Raw genomic sequence first — 22,587 nt, 5'->3', positions numbered from 1 at the left:
TTGCAGTGGTATTTCAGTGCTAATCTTAATGAGAAAATGGGTTTCTTTATGCTGACAGATCTTGGACTGCATGGATTTTATTATAGTGCTTTTGCGCAGTGAGTGCACATACATTTTAGTATATGATGAAGACCAAGTCCCAAACTCAATGTTTTTCCTGACTGATCGTAAAACTTGACATGTCAGAATTAATGTAATGCTGGAAAAGCGCAGCAGGTCAGGCAGCATCCAAGGAGCAGGAGAGTCGATGTTTCGGGCTTCTTTCAGTCTGAAGAAGGGCTTATGCCCGAAACGTCGATTTCCCTTGCTCCATGGCTGCTGCCTGACCTGCTGCGCTTTTCCAGCAACACATTTCAGCCTGGATTTCCAGCATCTGCAGTCCTCACTTTCTCAGTGTCAGAATTAAGTCTTGGGACCTTCCTTTCCGTATGAATTGATGTTGAACATCTTTATCCACCAAGCTATTGGCTGAATTGCTTGTTGGACTTATTTTTTGCCATTGATAGTTAATTTTTTAAAAGCTTCTTTTTGTTCCTAGGTCGATCAGTCCCTCACAGTGGTGCAAAGACAAATGCAATTGATGTAGGGACTCTTGACACACCCTGCCTGAATTCCTCCACAACAGTGACGACAGTCTACCAACAGCCTATCATGAGTCAGGGAAGCCCACTGAGTGGTGAGCAAGCTCTGGTAGTGAAGGAAGAGGAGGAGAAAAAACAGCAGTCTGATGAAGAACCAATGGAGATGGTAGTTGAAAAGCCTGATGAGCAAGAAACCAAAAATGTTAATCAAATCCTTACAGATATTGTCAAGGCCAAAATGTCTGAGGATCTCAAGCCCATGGATATGGACAAAGATAGTATTGCTGAATCTAAGTCTCCTGAGATCTCCATGCAGGAAGACTCTGGCAGTGATATTGCACCCATGCAAACAGATGAGCAGATGAACAAGGAGCAGTATGTCCCAGGTCCCAATGAGAAGCCACTATACACTTCTGAAGCTGTGACTCTGGAAGACCTAAATCTCTTGGCTGAAATGTTCTATCTGCCTTATGAACATGGACCCAAAGCTGTTCAGATGCTAAGGGAATTTCAGTGGCTTCGGGCTAACAGTAGTGTTGTTAGTGTGAACTGTAAAGGGAAAGATGCTGAAAAGGTGAGTACGTTTTTATGCCCTCATTAGTACATAATGTTAAATCATTTAGTGATGTATTGACATTTCACTTTCGAAACCTGAGATTCTAACGAGCCCAGATGAATTTTCAGAGAGCCTGTTCTGATTGAGTAGGGAGAGGCGATGCGTTAGTGATCCTATCGCTAGATTATTAAATCCAGAGACCCAGGTAATGTTCTGGAGACCTGAGTTTGAATCCTCTCATGGCAGATAGTGGAATTTGAATTCAGTACTAATCTGGAATTAAAAATCGATTGTTAGAGAAATATTCACCATATTTCTTGGTGACCTAGCTGCATTACATGGAATCTCTACTCTGTGCATTTAACACCCTTTCTTCTCCCCTCCTCCTGTCTCTTTTTGATTTTAGTTATGTGATTATTAGTAGGAACATTTTTTGTCTTAAAACTGTTACTAGTACTGACGTCCCTGTTTTATATGAATTTAATCATTCCTTTTTTACTGAAGAGGTTGAAATTTCAGGAGTTTGAGCTGCAGTCTTTACTTTCATCTGTATAATGTTGGTTGATCAGTACATTTCTCTGGGCAGTATGATTGGATCTAATTTATATTTCTGCTGTGGCTGTAGATTTCCATTGCTGGCCATGTTTTGTCAACTCTATTTATAAGAGATCGTATGTTGCACTTTTTAAAATGCAACAATGTACAGACTTCGTCAGTTCAGCAGTTATAGTCAACTTTTGGGCTTGAGTACAAAGCAACTCAATGACCAATTGTGGTCTGATTTTTACTGGACGCAAGATTTACATGTACATGGTGCAAGTGACCACACTTATGCTGGACATACAGGAAAATGGAGTTGAAAGACTACAATCTCATCAGCCATTATCATATTGAATGAAGTATGTTTTAAATGGCAATGTGGTCTACTCCTGTTTTTGTTCCCATGTTCTTTGACCTATCTCAAATGTTTCTGCATATACCATGATCTTTTGAGTGTTGTTGTTTTGCCAGCAAAATCTTGTTCAATTTAAATTGGTTACTTTTGTGTTGTAGACCTTTGTAGTAAATCACTTGTTCCCAGTGGTTGTGGGTTGACCTACCTATGAAAAGTTTAAGTATTTGTTTACTTAAGGTCATTTTCTACAAATGTAGATTGCATCTAAAGTTTCTTTGTGTTTTTTTTACTACTTCCAAGAATATTTTTGGGGGCCTTAATACTGTCTGTTCTTTTAACAGATTTTGCCCCTTGAAACCAAACAATGAGGCAATATATTTCTCCAGTGGAAGATTCAAGATGTGTATAGAAAAGGGTGCTTTTGTGCTGGATGTTAACTTTTGGAATTGCATTCTGTGTATAACATTTTCCTTTGGGTTTTGCACATGTATTTAGATGCTATAAATTATTATGATTTTGTATTTCAGATTGAGAAGTGGCATTTCAGAGCTACAAAATTTGAAGAAATGTGCTGTGGTGTAATGCAGATGTTTACTCGTCTTGCCAACTGTGAAAACCGATCCATTCTGTATGATCTATACCCATATGTCTGGGATATAAAGGGTGTGGTATCTATGGTGAAATCGTTTGTCCAGTGGTTAGGTAGGTAACATACTTGACTGTTCATATTCTCTCATGGTCTTGGTTTAAGAATTTTCAATTCTGTCAGCCCTTGAAAAAGGTGTCTTAAGACAAGATCCCATGATCCTTATGTGGCGAGGAAAGTATCAAAATGGCATTAAAATGTTCCTCTCTTGTAATTATGCCATTTTTTCTGTTCTGTCCAGTTTCCATTTTATCTAATTATACCATATTACACTTAATTTTCACCACCCCTTGCCCACTTTCAGTTGCCTGTTTAGTGCAGGGTATTGGCAAGCTCATCTGTTTTTGAAACCATCACCAGGGATTTGCCACCAATTTAGCAAAATTGAAGCAATTGTTTCAAAGACACTGAAACCATTCTGGCCATTGTATTTTTTTTTCAGAGGCTGATGTAATTGTTCCCAGTAACTATTTTAAACACCAGTTAATTTATTTTTAATGTACTGCCCATTGTATTTTATTTTTGTGTTGTTTCTTTTTCTGGGACTGACTGTGGACTGCATCACATCACTAGAACTGGCTAGATTTTGCAAACATTCAACAATTTTTGAGAAAAATAATACTGAAATGTGCCATGATCATACAGAGCTGTTGGGAGCTGCTTGCTGTGTGCTTTGTAACAACATTACTGTTTTCAACAGAACAGTGGCAGGCCAGCAGTTGCAGAAATCCGAAGGCTTGGAGCGCAGCCTCCAGGCCAGCGCGCATGCGAACTTTATTAAAAGCGCAAGGCTATTCTGGTGTCTGCAGGTTCAGCCAGAACTTAATATGTGTGTAATTTGTTCCAAAAAAAAAGCAAGACTGGAAGCTTTTCCAAGTCTTAAGTCTGGAGTCTCCAACTTACCTTTACAAAAGTGATTGGAAGCTATTTGTGACATGAAATTGCAGTAATGGTAACTTTTTTTGTAGCTTATATTGGTTGGGAGGGAAAGTGCAGGCTGAGTAAGACACCAGCATGGTCTGGGTTACGATATGTAACCAGATTTTATTTACAGGTTTCTACGCAGATGGCAGGGAATATGGCGTGGATGCAGACTTTTAAACTTGATACAGCAGGCAGCTCAACTAGCACTGTGATCACGGCTCGTGTTCAGACCACAAGCTAGCTTTGGGATGCTCAGAGTTAGGAATTTTTTTTGTTTTCAGCTGGTGAGTCACCACAGTTTAAGAGTAAAGCATCGAGTGCATGCTTGGAAAAGAGTGGTTGTCTGGAAAGGATAAGGTGAGGGATCCTCTCTAAGAAAGATACTTTGTTCACTGGGGCGGGGGGGGGTATTGTTTAGCACTCCCTAAAATTTTATTTCCTAAATTAATCTTGTCCAGAATTTGACATGATTCAATATTTTTGCTGTGGAAAGCACTTGACCTATAGATTTGAGTATTCCTAGAGATAAATTTTCAAGAAAATTTGTTTCCCAAAATCTTAAGTTGTTGAATATGAACTCTAATTTATAGCATTTAAATGTGCACACAACCGTTCCATTGTGAAGTAGCAAGCATTAGATATAATCCAATACTGGAAAGAGAAGCTTTTGCAGGAACAGTGATTGGATTACAGAAGGGACAGTGGTTCTCTTGAATTATTTGGCTAATTTTCTTCTGAATCATGAGTGTCAAAGAAAGAAGTTGTTACAAGAAACGTGGCCCACCTATCTATTAGAGGAGGTTTTTAGCTTCAGTATATGTTGTAGAGACAGTCCTAGTGCATGTCGTGGTGCAATTCACATTCTGCCATAACCTGAGTGTGATGCTGTGATGTGACGGGTTACTAATGGCCTCTTTTATTGTCTTGTCTTCTTCCCTCATTGTGTACAGATGGAAGAATCCTCAGCACAAGTTACTACAGCTGTGGGATCGACAACGCCAGATGTACGAAGCGTGGCGCGATTATTAAGATTAGAATGATAGGCAGTGAGGCTTTTTAAAAGGAAATGTGTTGAAGAAAAGTTTATTTGAAGTCACATTTGTGCAGCTACTATTATAAGAAATGGTTTAACAATTTCTTTCTTATCTAGAACGCTTATGTTAACCTAGATAGTCTTTGAAATAAAGGCTAGCTGTGCTACTGTCCAAGCGTACCTGTTACAGGCTTTCTGAAATTTAATTATGATATGATTTTGTCTTAATGACTGATATACTTTATGAAGCTGCTGATATTTATTGGTTGTCTCATAAGCTGACTTGTATATGGACAAAACCAGATGCAGCTTAAAACTAGAATTGGAAACAAGCATTCCACTCCACTTTAGTGAAAGTTTCCATAAACTGTTTGCCTACCATTCTTATTTCCTGTAAAGTTTGCATCACCCACTTCCTCATCACCTGTAACTTGGGTACTGCTCAGGGCTGTATCTCACTAGCGACTGGAGAGGGAACGCTTCCTTGTTCTTAGCCAAGTTTCAGACTCGTTTTCCATTAAAACGAGTAAGGCCCAAGAAATTGAAGCTTTTCCTCTTGCATTGCTGCACTGATCCTGTCAGATGATTGAAATGGTATGGGACTGTACAGTAGTAATCATCTCTGTACTCTTACTTGGCATGCTCAGGGAAAGGGAGAAAGCATGTTATCCAGTCTGTCCAACAGTGAAAACTCTGGAAGAGTGCTAACTTTTTAGTTGTGAAAAAATGAGCTTATTATCTTACGGCGACTAGTTGGGACTTAGCAGTTCAGGAAAAGTATGTGGAGATGATTTGCCTTTGTCTTTATTGTAGGATCTGAATCTTTGTCAGAGAAAACATTTTTGATTCTTCTCCTGATCTAAACTGCTGAACTTTTTGAGAAAAGGTCTCTGGTTGATTCTGTGTATTAAGAATTCCTTGACTGGGAGTAGGCCTTATGGCTCCTCAGTCCTGCTATTGAGGACATTGTGTCAAATCTTCCAACCTTTCATTTATTTTGATTTTGCTTACATGTCTCCTATGTAATCATACTGAATTTTGTTTTCAATGCTTACTTCAATAGAAGTCTTTGTTCATCTGAGTGACCTGTCTGTGCTTTAGGCAGTCTGTTCAAAGTGATTGGTGGACGTGAAATTGATCGCTTCCTGAAACCACCACAATACAGAGGAACAGCATAATCTGCAGTTCTAAGGTTTATTGCATTTAAATGTCTAAATGTCTTCAGAGTTTAAACAAAACATTGTCTTCGACACTACTTCACTTCTGGCCAGTTTGGCCTTGTGATTATTCATGGAGCAATGTGGCAGTTATGTAGACTGGTACAAGTTGTGTTTAGCCAACCTACATGGACATGTTTTGACCTACCTCTGGGTCAGTTAACTTGAACCTGAGTTTCTTGGCCCATGCTGGCTTTGTCAATTCCCACTAATGTTTTCTAAATGTTCTGTTATCACATCTTTCATAGACTCCAGGTAGCATTTTGTCCATTGCTGATGCTGGATTAACTGGTCTGCAATTCTGTTTTGTTCTCTCCCACAGTTTTTAAATAGTAGGGTTATACTTGTCACCATCCAACCGGGAGGAACTGCTCGAGGTACTGCAGCATTTCAGATGACGACCAATGCATCCAGTATTTTCAGTGACATCCCATCAAGTACTCTATCATGCAGATTGAATTAGACAGCCTTCAGAACAATTAATTTCCTGGCCACCATTTTGTACTAGTGTCGTCATCTTATATTCCATCCTCTCTCTGGCCCTTCATTTCCTCATTTGTGCCATTTGTGAGGACAGAACCAAAGTTGGTGTTTAACTCTTGTGACTTTTTTTCATTCAGCATTTTAATTTCTCTGGTTTCTCATTATACTCCTATACTCCATCTGATTTGCTTTTCCAAAATGCAGCACCTCACATTTATCGAAGTTAGATTCCATCTGCCATTCCTCAGCCCATTGGCTGAACTGATCAAGATCCTGTTATAATCTGAAGTAACATTTTTTTTGCTGTCCACTACACGTCCAATTTTGGAGTCATCTACAAACTTACTAGCTATACCTCTTATGCTTGCATCCGAATCATTTATATAAATGACGAAAAGTAGTGACCCCAGCATCGATCCTTGTGGCACTCCATTGGTCACAGCAACCCTCCACCATCACCCTTTTCTACCTTTTTCCCTTTGAGCCAGTTCTGTATCCAAATGGCTAGTTCTCCCTATATTCAATGAGATCTAACCTTGTTAAGCAGTCTCCCATTAGAAACCTTGTCAAATGCCCGAGTGATGAGCATTCTTGACACAGATAGCATTTATTCTCTTTATCTATGGGAAGAAGTTACAGCTGTTATCTATTCATGGGGCTGTACACAGTGCTATTCAGGAGGGAATATTAGGATTTTGAACTAGTGATACAATGCCATGTCAGGATACTGAGTAGCTTGGAACTGGTCTTGCAGCTGATTTTTCCATGCATCAGCTGTGCCTGTCTTCAAGATCAATGCTTTGGAAGATGTTTTTGAAGTACCCATGCTGAGTTGCTGTGTAGTACTTGCAGATGGTAAACACTGATGTGTTTGTGCTCTCGTGGTGAATGGGATGCCATTGAGGTGGGCTACTTTGTTTTGAATTACATTGAACTTGAGTTTTGGAGCTGCACTTACGCAGATAGTAGAGTGTATTCCATCACATCAAGCTCTCTCTTGTCTTGTAGTCTGAGAATGTAGAATGCCCAGCCTCTTGATTTTCCTTTTGTCTACAAGGTTTCTTTTCAATCCTGGTTTAAGTTCCTGGTCAATAGTAACCCTATGCTTATTAATAAGCGGGTGCCATTATTGCCTGATACTTGAATGGTGTGAACGTTACATGCCACTTGACCAAGTCCTGTCGTTCCGAATATTACTGCATGAGGGTAACAAATTCGGTGAATATGGAATCAGCAAATATCTCCAGTTCTGTTCTTTACAAAGCAGCTGAGCAGAGTCAAATCTAGCTCAATACCCCAAGGAAAAGCGGCAATAAAGAACTGGATGAGGATGGTTAGCCTCCAACAACTGCAATGTTCCTACTGTTGGGTCTGATACCAGATGAAGTTTTCCTGATGTTGCTGACGTAAATGCTTCATTACAGTATTGTTGACTCCTTTCATCCCTTTGATTACTGTATGCTGATGGCCACATTGAGTTTGTTCTGCTTTTCATTAGCAGGATATCTTTCTACATTAGATGGTTAAACATTAGTGTTGTAGCTTGACTGCCACAGCTTATAAAAGATGTACCAATTCTAGAGAACAAGTCCTTGATACTGCAGCTGGGGTGTCGTCAGTGCCCATTCCCTTTTGCTGTATCTAGCTTTTGTCATGGGCCTGAAGACCAATTGAGAGGATGACAAGATGGATGGCCCACTTGACATTTCTGCCTGAACATGGTTGCAAATACTTCAGCCTTTGGCACAAAAGACAATGTACTGAGCTTCATCTGAAGGTGATGTTCTATTTCGGAGATGCCTCTTCCTTCACCTATGAGTAAGAAAACTGAGTTTGTGTTCCACTCAGAAACTCTAAACACATTCTGGCTGATGCTTCTACTGCAATATGAAGAAATTGCTCCGTTGTTGGAAGTGGCATCTCAAGTTAACATCACAATCAAAAGATGTATTTACTTAAGTGGATGTGAAAGATTCCAAAATGACAGAAACAAGAGCCAGGAATCTAGCCATGGTGTCCAGGCCATTATTCGTGACTTGATGAACATGAGTAAAATGGTTCAGCATTATTGCTGTTATGGGAGGGTGCAAATTACATAATATATTCTCACATTGCTGCAATGAAATGCTTTGTTATACTGTTACTTGCCTTGCATCTGGGTTTGTGAACCAAAATCTGCCCAAGTATTGTTTGGCTTAGTTTCAACCTGTCTGCAGATCCACTTGCTTCGTCGTAGATAATTTAAGCATTCTGTGTACAATTCTGAAGTAACTGGCTTTAAAGGCTGTCAAGTCAATGAACAGTGCTTAAAGACCCTAAGAATTGGAATTTAATGCTGCAGTGCACAGAAAATCCATTTTTTAAAGAGGATCTAAAGTAAAACTATGCAAGAACATTAGTTGTGCATTCAACTTTTGTTTCTAAATATAAACTTTTAGTTTATGAGTGCAATTACAGAGAAATACAATTAATACAAACTAGTTGGGAAATTAGAACCACATTTAATTTGCCTTTTTGTTACTAATACGAGTATGTCAATACAGTGATGACCAAAGTACCTGTTTAGAAAAGAAGTGAAGATCATAGATGGATGGTAAGCATATAGCTGACAAAATGTGATTGGAACAATACCTCAATGCCACAGAAACCATGAGCTGATGTTTCACTTGGCTATATGGAAGTCTGGATGTTTTTCTTATCTTTTGGACGTGGAAGAACTTGATTGGGATTTCTTGAAAGATGACATAGGTTGTGTCACTTAAGTGATGCTTCAAAATATACATCTTTTATTGAAGAATCCATCTGGTTAGGCAAGATTGGCTCTTTTCCATTTGTGTTTGTGTATATGACACAGCTTATAATTGTGCTTCATAAATTGTAAAATGCTTTGAGATGTCATGTGGTCATGAAATTGCTACAAAAATTCTTTTTTTTTTCCCCTCATTATTCTGTGGCCGCTGAGAACCGGAAAGAACTTGATAGCATTGCCTATTCCCCTGTGTTCCCCATTGGGAAGCAGTACCTGTGCTGACTTCCTTTTGATGGGTTGACATTGTATTTTTGCTGTGTTAAGTTTTTCATTCTTCGAATATCTTTCAAGATACAGGTGTTCAGACTAAGAAATTACTATAATTCACTATGACTGCCAGAAGTTTCAATATGTCAGTGATTTTGCTGATTAGTTAGGTAACGTTTGCAGGCAAGTTGGTTTGGTTAATTTGCAGAGTGGAACTTGTACTATTTTTGACCTTTAACCTGTGCAGGTCAAGACAGTGTTTGTTTAAAACATATCCTTATACCAAATGTCATCTGACAAGAGGAGCACTTGAATGTGACTTCAGTTCAATTAAGATATTTCTGATTTACTTAGGGCTGCAATGGACCCTCTGGGAGGCATTCTTTCATAATTTGAGACTTAACCAAGCTACCCAAAAGATAGGGAAAAATTTGGAATTAATTCATGCTCAGTGTTTTCAAGGACTTTGTAAACTGAATGCCACTGCAGATCATTCCTTGATTTGCAGCGGAGTTAGATGTATTGACCGTTGGATTTTGCATCTTGTACCTCTCAAAGTGACCATGACTGGGCAAAAGAGTGATTCCTGAATGTGAATCGTTACAGCCCTAAATTTCTTGAGTTAGTTCTAAGTCAGATAGGAACATTTCTTGTTGCGCGCTTTCTCTTTCTGTTAAAAAGGTGGTGTGTTGATTTTACGGAAAAGTAAGACCACAGGAAGCCCCCACGTAACAATCTCCGCTTGGATCTGATCAACAGGGTGTCGTAGTCAATCTTCAGCACAGTTCTTGAGTGGCGACCAAGAACCCTGGGCCTTTAGAGGTGGTCTAGCAGGAGAGTTTCAGGTATTCTACGAATTCCCGGTGACTGACTTTTTTTTCATTTTTGAGAGAAAGAAAAACTTGTACGAGAAGGATTGGTCTGTTGATGGCTAGCTGGTTTCCTTAACAGAATCTGGTACATTTGGTACTGGTACTAATTTGCTTTCTTTTCAGTTGGAAGGAGATGCTGGAATCCCATTGCGCCTGCGCATGCGCTGCAGATTTTAGTTTGTACATGACTTTCACAAAAATGTTCCTTTGCAGGTCGCGCAGCGTTTACTCAGCGCCTGCGTCAGCGCGGCTTGCTTGCTTTGGTTTCGAAGTTCCATGAATAAACGTGACCACATCATAGTGAATATTCAGCTTCTAAAGTATGGATGGGTTGGGATAAAAGCAATGCAAAAGATTGAATTAAAATGAAATCCAATTTGTCAACAGTAACCAAAGCATCCCTCGTGTGAGGGCAGTGGGGAAAAAATGTTTTTGACTTGAATACTGCTGAATCTTCCTGGTTTTGCTGAAAAATTCGTGGAGTTTCGCTGCGCTGTTTTTCTTTTCTTCCCTACAGGTGCTTTTGCGCGCAGCTTGCAAAACCGCGCTTGCGAAGAAGCTTGGGATACACGGCTTCGTCAGCCAGTTAACCCTCTCCAGACCAAACCTCCCCCAAAATTTCCTTTCTCCTCACCCCCTCAGAAATGTTCTTTGTCCCTTTTTTATTTTGAACGCCATTAAACACAGATTTTGCATAGCAAGTACATTTATATCCTGATGTATTTGCTGCTGTAGTTACTGGTTGGCATTGTGTCTTTTTAATATGTAAAATAATGACCCTTTTTAGAGGTGAGCGGTTCCCCACTTAAAGGTTATTTTAATTGATTCCAATTGGTTAAACTGAGTTTGCTTTACGTGGTGCCTTCAGTAGCAAATGAGTTTAAAATTGGAAAGGTATGTTATATGGAACAGATGTTGGTCTACAGGTTCTGAAGTGGAGTTATACTGACTTAAGTTGTTTGTCCTTCACAGCGTTTGTTACCAATTGAGGGGGCAAATGACCTCTTCTACCAGCCACCACCAGCCATGCCTACCTCAAAAGTGTACACAATTAGGCCTTACTTTCCGAAAGATGAGGTAAGCTTACTAATAACAGAAAAATATTGTTAATGAAGTTTTTTTTTGAGATTTGATACTGTGCTCATGTGAACAAGAGCAATATAGCATGTTTTAATCAAATCGTAATTGCTCCCAATCTCTGACTTGCTGGGTAGTACACCGGAGATCAAGCCCTACTATTCCTTGAGTCATCCTAAATGTTGTAAGAGTCCAAAACCTTCCCTGATTTTTCAGATTCAGGTTGATGGAAAGCACTGAACAAGTTCCTGTACTGAACAATAATTCTATTTAAAACTGAGAAAGTGGTTGTGTTTATTTGTTTACAAATCCTTTTTTAAGCTGGTTCTTGTTGATCAGAAAGTTCTCAGCTTTCCTTTTCTGAATGCTTCCCCTGGTTTTCAAGAGGCAAAACATGGCTGATTCTTTTAAAATACCTGATTTATTAATTCAGTTATAGCTCATAGCAGTTGCTGAGGCAAAGGTTAACCTGGTTTTCTTCTAAGGTCAATGTGGCTTTGACTGAAAGACAGGATTAAAAGGGAAAAAGACAGCGAGCACATGGTCAGCGAGGAAGAGAGAAAGAAAACTATACTGCTAACTGATACAGCAGTGAATCGGTGCAGTTATTGCCTTTGCTGTTTGCATTCATGTATCTTTGGACATTGAAGTATGTCTAGGGAAAAATTTAATAAGCAGTGAAATTCACAACTGATCTTCAAGGAACCTGTGTGGGAGAGTTCATAACACAGGAACAGAAGTGCATAGCTTTTCATGTGTAACCTTGCTGTAAGTCTATATTAGTAAGTAGAGTGGGTTCTTCCTTGATGTTTTATTGAAATCTGACTTTTTTTTTAAATTTTAAAAATATAAACCATAAGTACTAAGTTAGCGTGGAACACTTTTTTTTAAAGAACAAAACAATGGTGCTATTTTCTGGGTGTGTAGATTGTGAAGGAGCAAAGATGGCCTTTAGTAGAGTGGTATGCTTTTCTTGTCAGACGTAGGAATTTAGGGTGAATATACATGTTACTGAGAATTACATCTGCAATAAATGCCATTGGTTGCGAATCCTATCCGATTGAATGGATTGGTTGGAGTGACAGCTCGTGGTAATGAAGAATTTAAAGAGTTCGAAGGTGTGATGGATGACTGTTATAGGAAGAAAGAAAAGCCGTCGATACAGTCAGATAAATGGATTAACTGCAGGAAAGGTAGGAGAGCTAGGCAGATAGTGCAGGAGTTTTATGTGAATATTGCCATTTCAAACAGGTATGCTACCTTGGAAAATGCCGGGGGTATTGGACTATGGGGAATGTAACGCATACAGCTAAGCTTCTGGTATCGAGACAGGCTTAATGTGATGAGGGGTATGGGTTCCAGCGATCGATTATGACAGGGAACTCTAGTCAGAGGCACAGACAGATGCTTCTGTGGCCAGGAATGTAAGTGTGTGTAAGAAAATTTTCTGATTCAGTATGTAGATGTACCTACTAGAGAAGGTGCAAAACTTGACCTACTGTTGGGAAATAAGGCAGGACAGGTGACTGAGGTGTCAGTGGGGGAGCACTTTGGGGCCATTGACCTTAATTCTATTAGATTTAAAATAGTGATGGAAAAGGATAGACCAGATCTAAAAGTTGAAATTCTAAATTGGAGGAAGGCTAATTTTGACAGTATTAGGCGAGAACTTTCAAAACTGATTTGGGGGCAGTTGCTTACAGGTAAAGTGACGACTGGAAAATGAGAAGCCTTCAGAAATGAGATAACGAGAGTTCAGAGACAGTATATTCCTGTCAGTGAAAGGAAAGACTGGTAGTGTAGGGAATGCTGCATGACTAAAGAAATTGAAGGTTTGGTTAAGAAAAAGAAGGAAGCATATGTCAGATATAGATAGGAGAGATCGCAAGAATCCTTCAAGTATGAAGGCATTAGGAATATACTTAAGAGGGAAATCGGGAGGGCAAAAAGAGGACAGGATAGCTTTGGCAAATATGATTAAGGATAATCCCAAGCGTTTTATAAATACATTTAAGGACAAAAGCTAACTAGTGTTAAGTTCCCTTGAGACTTTTACAAGCTTGATGCAACTTCAATGCGCTAACTTCTATGAACAGCCATGATTATTTAAGCAAATACAAGTTTTTGGAGGATCACTTAACACGCTTCAGTGCTTGCAGAGCATGTCCAGTGAGGCTTTCCGAGCAAGGGAACCGTCCTCTCTTTTATACAGGGTTTTAAATCAGTCAGTCATGCACGCAAGACCAAACCCCTACCACTCCCCGTTGTCACATGCCGCCCAGAAACCACGTAAACTGATTAGGTTTTTCCTTAGACTGCAACATTTAGTGTGATTTAAACTGTCATGTCCTTCCCGCCAGCACCCCCCCCCCCACCCACACACACACACACACACACACACACACACACACACACACCCACGACATCCAATTTCTTACATAAGCAGAACAAATTAATTGTTTTACATTTACTAGGGAGAAAATAGGGTCCCTCAAAGATCAGCAAGGCAACCTATGGGTGGAGACAGATGCTTGGGGGGTGAGATGAGATACTAAATGAGTATTTTGCATCAATCCTTCTTCTGGAGAAGGACATGCAAAATATAGAATGTGGGGAAATAGATGGTGACATCTTGAAAAGAATGTCCATATTACAGAGAAGTTGGTGCTGGATGTCTTGAAGCTCCTAAGTGGATAAATCCCCAAGACCTGATCAAGTGTACCATAGAACACTGTGGAAAGCTAGGGAAGTGATCGCTGGGCTCCTTGCTGGGATATTTTTATCATTAATAGTCATAGGTGAGGTATCGGAAGACTGGAGGGTGGCTAACATGGTGCCACTGCTTAAGGTGGTCAGGAAAAAACAGGAACTCTAGACTGGTGAGCCTGACATCAGTTGTGGGCAAGTTGTTGGAGGGAGTCCTGAGGGACAGGATGTACATGTACTTGGAAAGGCAAGGGTGGATTATTGATAGTCAGTGTGGCTTTGTGCATGAGATATCATGCCTCACGACACTTGATTGAGTTTTTTTTGAAGAAGTAATAAAGTACAATGCTGAGGGCAAAGTACTTGATCTATATGGGCTTCAGTAAGGTGTTCAGCAAGGTTCCCCATGGGAGACTGATTAGCAAGGTTAGATCTCATGGAATACAGGGAGAACTAGCCATTTGGATACAGAATTGGCTCAAAGGTAGAAGACAGAGGGTGGTGGTGGAGGGTTGCTTTTCAGACTGGAGGCCTGTGACCAGTGGAGTGCCAAAAGGATCAATGCTGGGTCCACGACTTTTCATCATTTTATATAAATGATTTGGATGCGAGCATCAGAGGTATACTTAGTAAGTTTGCAGATGACACCAAAATTTGAGGTGTAGTGGATAGCAAAGAAGGTGACCTCAGATTATAACAGGATCTTGATCAGATCAGCCAATGGGCTGAGGAGTGGCAGAAAGAGTCTAACTTCGATAAATGTGAGGTGCTGCATTTTGGAAAAGCAAATCAGGTGGAGTATAGGAGTATAATGAGAAACCAGAGAAATTAAAATGTTGAATGAACAAAACCACAAGAATTGAACATCAACTTTGGTTCTGCCTTCACAAAGGGCACAAATAGCCTTTTCAGAAATGATGAAAATAAGGACCGAGAGAGAAATGGAGTACAAAATGATGACACTAGCACAAAATGGTGGCTGGGAAATTAATTGCTCTGAAGGCTGTCTAATTCAATCTGCATGCTCGAGTACTTGATGGGATGTCACTGAAAATATTGGATGCGTTGGTCGTCATCTGAAATGCTCAAGACCCTCGAGTCGTTCCTCCAGTTTGGATGATGGCAAATGTAACCGGACTATTTAAAAACTGTGGGAGAGAACTAAACAGAATTGCAGGCCAGTTAATCTTACATCAATAATGGGCAAAATGCTACCTGGAATCTACTATGAAAGATGTAATAACAGAACATTTAGAAAACATTAGTGGGAATTGACAAAGCCAGCATGAGTCCGAAGGGTAAATCATGCTTAATAAAATCTTAAGTTTTGAGGTTATAACTAGTAGAATAGATGAGGGAGAACCTGCAGGTGGGTGTATTTGGATTTTCAGGAAGCTTTTGACAAGTTCCCTCAATTAATTGGCAAAGTTAAATACATGGATGTAATATATTGGGTAATAGGCATCAATTGAAAATAGTGTGTATAGGAATGCATGTGTTTTTTTTTGAGTGGCTAGCAAGGACTGATGGACTATAAGCATGACCAGTGTCCTGGCTGATGAAACCAAATGCAACATTTCCAAGTTTGCTGGTGACAACATTGGAATTGTGAGGAAGATGCAAGGAGGCTTCAAGATATAGACTGGGCAAACACATGGCAGATATAGTTTAACGTGGCTCTGTGATGTTTTAGACTGTGTATATGAACAGTGCAAAGAGTATTCCTGAAATGATACATTGGAAAGTGTGGATGCAGAAAGGGATCTGGATACCCTTGTACACTAGTCAATGATAGTAGATGAAGTAAGAAATTCATATGGTAAATTTGCATTCATTGAGCGAATTTGAGTTCAGAAGAATGTCTTACCAATTGTACAGGACCTTGGTGAAACTGCACCATAGAGTATGATCACGCTACCTAGGAAAGAATAGGATATAGAGGGAGTGTAGCCGAAGTTCATTAGGTTGGTGTTGGGGATGGCAAGATTGCCCTGAGGAAGGATTGGTTTGACTAGGCTTCTGTTTACAAATGTTTAGGGTGAGAGGGTATCTGATGAAAATCTATACAATTCTAGTGGGCGCTTGCCTTCATTGCTCAGACTTTTGAGTATAGGAGTTAGCATGTCATGCTGATGTCGTACAGGATGTTGGTGAAGCCTCTTTTGCAGTACTAGTCAGATGTACAGCACGGAAACAGCCCCTTTGGTCCAACTCATCCATGCCGACGAGATATCCCAATCCAGTGTAGTCCCACCTGCCAGCACCCGGCCCATATCCCTCCAAACCCTTCCTATTCGTATACCCATCCAGATGCCTTTTAAATTTTGCAATTTAAAAGGTCTCTTTTATATCCTTCCCCTCTCACCCTAAACCTATGCCCTCTAGTTCTGGACTCCCTCGCCACCAAGGTCCTGTACAATTGTCTATTTATCTTATCCATGCCTGTCATGATTTTATAAATCTCTTTAACGTGTTCTCTCCTCCCCCCGGCCTCCTACATTCCAGGGGAAAAAAAATGTCCTAGCCTATTCAACCTCTCCTCTGACCCTGGCAGCATCCTTGTAAATCTTTTCTGAACCCTTTCAAGTTTCACAACATCCTTCCAATAGGAAGTAGACCAGAATTGCACACAATATTCCAAAAGTGGTCTAACCAATGTCCTGTGCAGCTGCAACATGATCTCCCAACTCTTGTGCTCAATACTCTGACCAATAAAGGAAAGCGAATGCCACCTTCACTATCCTATCTATCTGCGACTCCACTTTCAAGGAGCTATGAACCTGCACCCCAAGGTCTCTGTTCAGCAACACTCTCTAGGACCTTACCATTAAGTGTATAAGTCCTGCTAAGATTTGCTTTCCCAAAACGCAGCGCCTCGCATTTATCTAAATTAAACTCCATCTTCCATTTCTCAGCCTATTGGGCCATCTGATCAAGATCCTGTTGTAATCGGAGGTAACCTTTGTCGCTGTCCAGTGCTCCTCCAATTTTTGTCATCTGCAAACATACTAAGTATACCTCTCTTCTCACATCCGAATCATTTATACACATGATGAAAAGTAGTGGATCCAGCACCGATCCTTGTGGCACTCCATTAGTTACAGCCCTCCTGTCTGAAAAACAGCACCACCACCCCCTGTCTTCTACCTTTTTTGAGCTAGTTCTGTACCCAAATGGCTAGTTCTTTCTGTATTCCATGAGATCTAACCTCTTTGTTACTTCAAAAAACTCAATCAAGTTTGTGAGACATGATTTCCCTTGCACAAAGCCATGTTGACTATTCATAATCAGTCCTTGCCTTATGTATATGTTCATCCTGTCCCTCAGGACTCCCTCCAACAACTTGCCCACCACTGACATCACGCTCACTGATGTATAGTTTCCTGGCTTGTCCTTACCACCCTTCTTAAACAGTGTCACCATATTAGCCAACCTTCACTCTTCCGGCACCTAATCTGTGACTATCGTGAAACAGATATCTCAGCAAGGGACCCGGCAATCACTTCCCTAGCTTCCTTCAGAGTTCTAAAGTACACCAGATGAGGTCCTGGGGATTTATCCACTTGTAGTCACCCTGTTATAGGAAGGATATTATTAAACTGGAGGTGATTCATAAAAGGTTTACCAGGATGTTCCTTGCAGTGGAGTGTTTGAGTTATAAGGAGAGGCTGGATAAGGTAGGATCTTTTTCCACTGGAGCATAGGAGTTTGGGTGGCAGGTTTTCAAATCATGATGGAAACAGATAAGATGAATGGCAGGTATCTTTTTCCTAGGGTGAGGGCTGTCAAGATTTGGGAGTGCATTTTTTTAAGGCGAGAAGAGGAAGTTTTTAAAGATATGGGGTAACTTTTTTTTACAGTGAGTAGTTAATGTGTGGAATGAAGATTGAAAGGAAGTGGTGGATGTGGGTACATGTGCAAATGCCTTTAAGGTTTTACAAGTATGTTAATAGGAATTGTTTGGCGAGATATGGGCCAAGTGCAGGTAGGTGGGTTTAGTTTAGTTTGGGATTACGGTCAGCATGGACTGGTTGGTCTGAATGGTCTGTTTCCATGCTGTCTGACTCTGGTCAATCTAGACACAGCAAAGATGTTTTGTCTGGAACCTAGGAGTGAATCACAGGATGTGGGGAGTCCATTTGGGACTAACATGAAAATATTTTTCACTCGAGGGGTAGTGAACATGTGGGATTCTCCCACATAAGGTTTTGGGAGCCAAGTCACTGAATATGTTCAAGAAGGACAAAAAAATTTAGATTTTAAATGTATCAAGAAAATGGGGAGAAAGTGAGAATGTAGCCTGAAGGTAAAGAATTAGTCATGATCAGAATAGATGACAGAGCGGGCTTGTAAGGCTGAATAACTCTAGCTTCAGACTTGTGTATTAATCCCTTACGAAATTCAGGTTGGAGCAGAACTTCATTTTATTCACCTCCCACGCATGCAGTTGCTCTCCAATTCTAGATTACGTATTATATCTCTGCTAGCATTGATGAGATGTTGGACATCTTGAATCCTTGGCAAATATTTTGATTCCAGTGGTTATCATGTGTAGGAGATTGCAATGCACTATTTAGCTGCCTTTTTCTACATTACAACTCCATTGCCTTTTGAAAGGCAATCCAACATCAGTTGGTCATCAAATTACCATACAAATTCTTTTCCAAAATGACACTCATTCTTTTATGAATCTTCACTGGCAATTATATTGGCACTTTACCAAACATCTCTGGTTTTTCTCAACTGATTAGCTGAATAGAAGCATCATAATTAGATTAACATTGACAGAAAAAGACATGTTGATTTTTGAATCTCCCTCTTCTGTAAGCTGAGCATGACGAAATTTTGCCCTTCGTACAACTGAGTCAGATCAATAACTCATAGATAGGACTGAAGCTGGGTCCTTGATCTTATTGGCTGTAAACCCTTGGGCAAACCTAAGTATTTGGAGGTTCCCAATTAATGCTGATGAGGTACGTATTTCAGCAGGGCACAAGAGCTGCTGCAGGTTTATTTTTTTAAAAAAAATTTATATCCAACACAGCAAAATTGTCTGCCCTCAGGATTGTTTGCAGTGGTTGTTTTCACTGGAACTCTAAAGTTGTGATTGGAAGCATTATTGGCTGTTTTACACATTTGGGTTTTGGATCAATGCAAGTTCTTCTTATGGCAGTTCGCCTTTTAAACAGTTCTGCTTTTATGTCCATTTTAATCATTCAGTTGGAGACAATTCAACCTTTCTCACAGGCAAAGGCATTATATATTCTAGGATCGAGAAGGGGGTGACGGCCTAGGCGTATTATCATTTGACTGTTAATCCAGAAAACCAGTGGTAATGTTTTGAAAACTCAGGTTCAAATCCTGCTAAGGCAAATGGAATTTGAATTCAATACAAATCTGGCATTAAGAATCTAATGGTGACTGTGAATCCATTGTCAATTGTTGGAAAAACCCGTTCTCACTTGGTGTGGTCTACTTGTGACTCCAGACCCACAGCAATGTGGTTGACTCTTAGCTGCCCTCTTGGCCATTTAGAGAAGTGTGATAAATGCTGGCCAAGCCAGTGACTTCATTCTCCTGTGAACAAATAAGAAAAGGATCATTCCTGATATCTAAAGTATCATAGCCAGTTGTTAATGTTACTTGCAAAATCACTGCTTTCACCAAGTAACAATTATCTGTCTTCGCCCAGTAGGAAGGCTATAATTGACAAGTGTTTTGTACCTGTATATTACACAGTAAATTACGATTTAGCCTATTTTTGTCCTTTTAAGCATGCCCTAAGCAAAAACTGTAGTAAAGTACTATGCCTTGGGGAATTTACATAACAGCTTGCTTAAAGGTGGGGATGGGTGTTGTTTTGGCTCCTTTCCAATTAGTGTGTGGAGAAAGAAAATTGGCTTGTTCCATGGTCTCTGAAAGTGACCTTATCCTTCAACTCTCCATTTTATATAATCAGAGCCAGTTTGTTTGGTGGTAGCTAGAATGAATAATATGGACTGTTTCCATAAGCCACCAATGAGATTATGCTTAATGCCTTTGGGTTTCTCCTGATCTATTATACAAATGAAATGTAAATTTTTGTTTTAGTTAGATATATGTATAAAAAGAGTGGGCCACTTAAATCTTTTTTGTTACTTAAGCTTATAGTAACCTGAAATCCACATTCCTGCCCGTCCCGGATAAACTTCCAATACATTCCCTAAAGACGACCTGGCTATTCTAGGGATCAGATTAGAAAACCTATTCTGAGCTGCATTCAATGCATTTATGTTCTTCCTTTAAATAAAATGATCAATATTATACATAGAGTTCTAGATGTGGTCTTACCAGTGCCCTGTGTAACTGAAGTATAATCTTGTACTTTTGTATTGAATTCTCCTAATAAATGTTACCTTTCTGAATCACTTACTGCATCTGCATGCTAACATTTTTGCAATTAATCAGGGATACTGCCACTGTAGTCATATGCTTCAGGAATGTAAAAGTATCCTCTCTTAACAGGTTTACCTTTATCCACAGGCTTCTGTGTACAAGATCTGTAAGGAGATGTATGATGATGAAATGGATGGTGACTCAATGTCTTATCAGCCAGATATTGTAGGGGACAGGTGAGTGCAGTCTGTGTGCGTGTGCATGTATGTATGGTCGGGGTAGGTGGGTGGATGGTTACTACCTCTCCTCCTCATAGTCTTTTGTATTTTGATTCTGCAAGCATCTAGTTCTGTTTCTCCCATCCCAACAATTTGTCCCATCAGGACAAATACAATCTGGCCCATTACTGCCTAATTCACCTATCAATCATCAGCAAATTAATGGAAAACATCAGCAAGACCTCACTTATCTGAGCATTGGTATATAGATTACTGATAAATTTGGATTCTAATCAATGTGAGGCCTTATTGCAACCTTACTGCCAACTAAGGGGCAAAAAGCTGCATTCCTGAGATAAGATGAATGGGGACTGTTTGGGGCTATCTGGTGCCCCGTAAAGTCGAAATTATACAATGATAAAATCGATTATAGCATCGAAGGAGTTAATTTGGCCTACGTGTCTGTGGAGGCTCTGTTATTGTAGTTCTGCAAATGTTCTTCAGTTCAGGTGCTTATCTAATGCCCATTTGAAAGCCATGAATGAATCTGTTTCCAGCATTTTCAAGCAGTGCATCCCTTAGCTTAGCCAATTGCTGTGTGAATAATATTTTTCTCACCTTTTTTTTGTTTTTGCAAAATGTTTCAAATCTGTGCCCTCTAGTCTTAAGTGGAAGCAGCTTCTCCCTAACCACTCCGTCTAGACCATCATGATTTTGAAAATTTTGATCAAATCTTCTTTGTTTTCTTTGAACAGGAGAAAACTGTCCCAATTTCTAGTCATAACTGAAGTGTCTTAGTCCTGGAGCTATTGTAAACTAACTCTGCGCACTCTAATTCTGCATCCTCCTGCTCACACAGCTGTTAATTGCCCCCTCCACTGCATTCTATACAAACTAAAAATGTGCATATTATTCCATGCAGCATAGAGTTCAGATTGAAATCTTGCTTTTCCTATTAAAATGCTTTTGTACTGTGTATCCAATTCTTCAAATTGCTTTGGTATTATTTATTGTCAACTCTTATTTTCATGAGAACATGGAATTAATCTTGTAAATTTGGGTTGGAGTCAGTGGTGGAAAATACCTGGCAGCATCAGGAATTTCCTTTTACATGCAAACTAGTTGTCATTTTCTGATATTAATTCATGAATTACCAGAATTTTCCTTTTGTACTGAATCCCTAGCTTAAGGGTGATCAATCTGGTTACATAACCACTACTGTCTATCCTTAAAACAAATTTAAAATGTTACCTAATATTGTAGAGGTAACCACTTTTAATACTTTTAAAAAGGTTTTTCCCAGCTAGTTTAAACGACAATATGATTGGTGTCTATTTCCCTTAATAGACAAAGGAAAAACCAGCCAGGATTTCTGCAATTCATTAATATCCAGAATGTGTGCAAAGGCTGCCAAGTGTTTGGCCTCCCATGTGCATCACAGTCAATGAGATTAATATGCTCAGTGTAGCCATCAATGGCAAAATTCAAAGTATTTGCATGACCTGTTGAAATTATATGTTAGAATTTGGTGTCCTACTGAGAGACTGTACCATAAATGTTTCTGCACCATTTACAGTGGATCCCTTGTTCTGTGGCTTAAAGCTAAAGTGAAGTTTGGTGTGGTTTCATGCTCTGCTTGTATTGCTTTTGGTGTAAAGTGCTGTTTTTTGCTGTCTTTGTAGTTTGGTGGGAGGCCTTCTGACATTGAGCCCGGATTATTGCTTCGTTTTAGAGGATGAAGGCAGTATATGTGGTTATGCCCTTGGAACTGTGGATGTGAAACCATTTTGTAAAAAATGCAAAGTCTCCTGGATACCCGCTATGCGGGAGAAATATGTTAAACCAGAAGCCAGTCAGAATCTTTCCGAAGAACAGGTACTATCTCTGAGTAACTGGATTCATGTTTACTGTGAATTCCGTGAGTTATAGTAAGAGTATCTTAAGGAATTCTATTCTCTCAATTCTGGTTCAAGAAAATACACTGGGCA

At 39.8% G+C, this 22,587-nt stretch overlaps 1 protein-coding gene across 2 annotated transcripts in view; it reads left to right on the top strand.

The window, feature by feature from the left end:
- oga (O-GlcNAcase) overlaps window positions 1-22,587 on the top strand; it is a 53,794-nt gene that overhangs the window by 18,416 nt on the left and 12,791 nt on the right. The window contains exons 9-15 of one of the 2 annotated variants that reach the window (XM_060842192.1): window positions 539-1,155; window positions 2,560-2,734; window positions 4,553-4,606; window positions 10,111-10,196; window positions 11,196-11,300; window positions 20,529-20,617; window positions 22,282-22,474. In XM_060842192.1, the coding sequence (XP_060698175.1) occupies window positions 539-1,155; window positions 2,560-2,734; window positions 4,553-4,606; window positions 10,111-10,196; window positions 11,196-11,300; window positions 20,529-20,617; window positions 22,282-22,474 (1,319 nt within the window). The remainder of the gene's footprint in view (window positions 1-538; window positions 1,156-2,559; window positions 2,735-4,552; window positions 4,607-10,110; window positions 10,197-11,195; window positions 11,301-20,528; window positions 20,618-22,281; window positions 22,475-22,587) is intronic. The other variant, XM_060842193.1, reaches the window with a different exon arrangement.

Source organism: Hemiscyllium ocellatum, chromosome 22 (assembly GCF_020745735.1).
Source record: "Hemiscyllium ocellatum isolate sHemOce1 chromosome 22, sHemOce1.pat.X.cur, whole genome shotgun sequence".
In the NCBI taxonomy this organism is placed as follows: Eukaryota; Metazoa; Chordata; class Chondrichthyes; order Orectolobiformes; family Hemiscylliidae; genus Hemiscyllium; species Hemiscyllium ocellatum.
This window is presented reverse-complemented; position numbering and strand designations above follow the sequence as displayed.